The 2548-nt window shown below is 45.5% G+C and overlaps 1 protein-coding gene across 1 annotated transcript in view; it reads left to right on the forward strand.

Moving 5' to 3' along the window:
- The first annotated feature begins 223 nt into the window (after positions 1 to 223).
- LOC309396764 (proline-rich transmembrane protein 1-like) overlaps positions 224 to 2548 on the forward strand; it is a 3704-nt gene continuing 1379 nt past the window's right edge. Inside the window, exon 1 of the mRNA XM_081962170.1 lies at positions 224 to 765. Within this exon, the coding sequence (XP_081818296.1) occupies positions 439 to 765 (327 nt within the window). The 5' untranslated portion in view covers positions 224 to 438. The remainder of the gene's footprint in view (positions 766 to 2548) is intronic.

Here is a 2548-nt window from a genome sequence, read left to right on the forward strand (position 1 = left end):
GGCAATGGGACAGGCCGTCAGAATCTGAGAGGGGAAAAGTAAAACTCTCCTGGGCTTTCCCCTTTTAGTATCAGCATGCAAAGTTTGGTTATTTATTATCTAGTCATCCGTTGAGCTTGAACAGTGAAAAGTTGCACTGCTCAAGACCGAGGGGTCGAGTCACATGCCAGAGAAGCTGGAAGGGGATTGTAACGGGGGGGGGGGGGAGAGAGAGAGAGAGAGAGAGAGAGAGAGAGCGCAATAAGATCCACCAGAAGAGGCAACAAGCAGAAGGAGAAGGCCAAGAAGTGGGGAGAAAGTGCAAGGGAAGAGAGGAGGAAGAGTGGATTCAGCCTGCAATACATCAGAAACAGACTTAAAGAAGAAACCAGTACTGGTGGGGGGAGAAAAGTGAAGTGATTCTATCCTAGCCTGCAAAACAGCCAAAGAGCAAGCAACATGAGCAATTTACAATACCAAACCTTCCATGGGGATCATCAATCTGCCACTCCAAACCCGCCCTCCTACTCAGAAAAAGACCCCTGCAAAGAATCTGACCCTGCTGGAGCAAAACTTCCCCTGGGCCAAGGGGCAGCTGCCCCTCTGCCCCCTTCCTATGGCTTACCTGGCTCAGCCTACCAATCTCCGATCGGTCAGCCCCAGCAAACGGTCCTGATCACCCCGATCTACCCTTCCGCTGAACCGGATTACCTGGCCTACTCCATCTTCACCATGCTCTTCTGCTGCTTGCCTTTGGGAATCGCTGCCTTGGTTTTCTCCATACAGGTAAGGGTTTGAGAAGAGAAGGTGAGTAGGATGCAGTAGCCAATTACAAGGTAGGGTGAAGGAAGAGCTGGTCTTTTGGTTGTTGTTGTTTTTACACCATTTTACAGCAATTTCCTTCTCTTCTTCTTCTTCCTCTCCATCTCCTTATTCTCCTTCTCCTACTTTTCTTCTTCTTCTCCCTCTCCATCTCCTTCTCCTTATTCTCCATCTCCTACTTTTCTTCTTCTTCTCCCTCTCCATCTCCTTCTCCATATTCTCCTTCTCCTACTTTTCTTCTTCTCCCTCTCCCTCTCCCTCTCCCTCTCCTTCTCCTTCTTCTTCTTCTTCCAAGAATTCAGGTGGGCATTGAATTGGCTCAAGTCCCTGCAAGGTTTTTGGAATATTTTTGGTAGTGGTTTGCCAGATATAAGAGAAAGGGACTGGTCACAAGTCACCCATTTGACTGCATGCCTAAGGTAGCACTAGAACTTATGGACTCCCAGTTTTCTAGCTCAGCACCTTTAACCGTTATCCCAAACTGGCTCACACCAGAACATCTCACATCATTGAAATTTCAATAAAGGGCTCTCTCTCTTTTTTTTTTACAACTCCTTCTTTATACCTCAGGTACATGTTCAAGGAGGAGGAAACACTGCCCAGCTACAGAGCCAGGAAAAACAGAGAGTCCATATGGGCCATGATTGCAGAGGGAGCAAGATTTTATTTTAAAAAAATACTTTTTCTTTTAATGCAGCATGAGCATACAAACCCTGGGGCTAAAGCAGTTTCACAACTGTTCAGCAGCCTTCTGCTTTATATCTATTTCCACGATGTATACTTCCTGCAGCCTTGGGGTGGGGGGGTGGGGGATGGGGGCGAGGGATAAATCTAGAAATACAAGTTTGCAAGGCCAGCTCTGTAAGCTTTTGTATGTGCCTTGTAATATTATAGACACGTATGTGACAGGAAAAGACAGTACCGTGATGTCACAAATGCTCTTTTTATCATTTACAGCCTGCCTTTATGACTCGAGTTCAAAGGCGCTTTACACATCGTTCATTTCTCTTCTTCTTCTTCTTCTTCTTCTTCTTCTTCTTCTTCTTCTTCTTCTTCTTCTTTCTTCCTCTTCCTCTTCCTCTCTCTTCCTCTTCCTCTTCCTCTTCCTCTTCCTCTTCCTCTTCCTCTTCTTCTTCTTCTTCTTCTTCTTCTTCTTCTTCTTCTTTTTGCCATCACTTGAGATTACCCCAAAACTCAGCGACTTCCATGCCTGATTGAGGGTGTTTTTTTTTTAATTTCACAAATAACTTTTATTTATGTCATCCTCACTTTTGGAGCATGCCGGTAGCCCTTGATGTACGACCACAATTGAGCCCCGAAATTTCTGTTGCTAAGGGAGACAGTTGTTCCATGAGTTTTGCCCCATGTTATAACCCATGTCTTGCCGTGATGGTTAATTGAACCACTGCAGTCATTAAGCTAGTCACAGGGTTGTTAAGTGGATCTGGCTTCCCCGTTGACTTTTGCTAGTCAGAGGCTTGCAAAAGAGGCCCCGACATTTGGCCACGATTGCAAAAATAACAGCGGACTTCCAACTCTTGGCGTAAAAGCACATATTTTTAGGACCCCCACTGAAAAAAAAATGCAAAAATTAATTTTCACCCCATTAAACGACACGCCCTGCGTGCAGAAGTTCAAATACCAGTCAGTAGCCAAGCGACTGATTTATGGTTGCATGACCATGGGGAGGCTGCAATGGTCCTAAGTGTGAAAAACAGCCATAAGTCACTTTTGCCAGTGCCTTTGT

The sequence above is a fragment of the Natrix helvetica genome (assembly GCF_964273705.1).
Source record: "Natrix helvetica genome assembly, chromosome: 9".
In the NCBI taxonomy this organism is placed as follows: Eukaryota; Metazoa; Chordata; class Lepidosauria; order Squamata; family Natricidae; genus Natrix; species Natrix helvetica.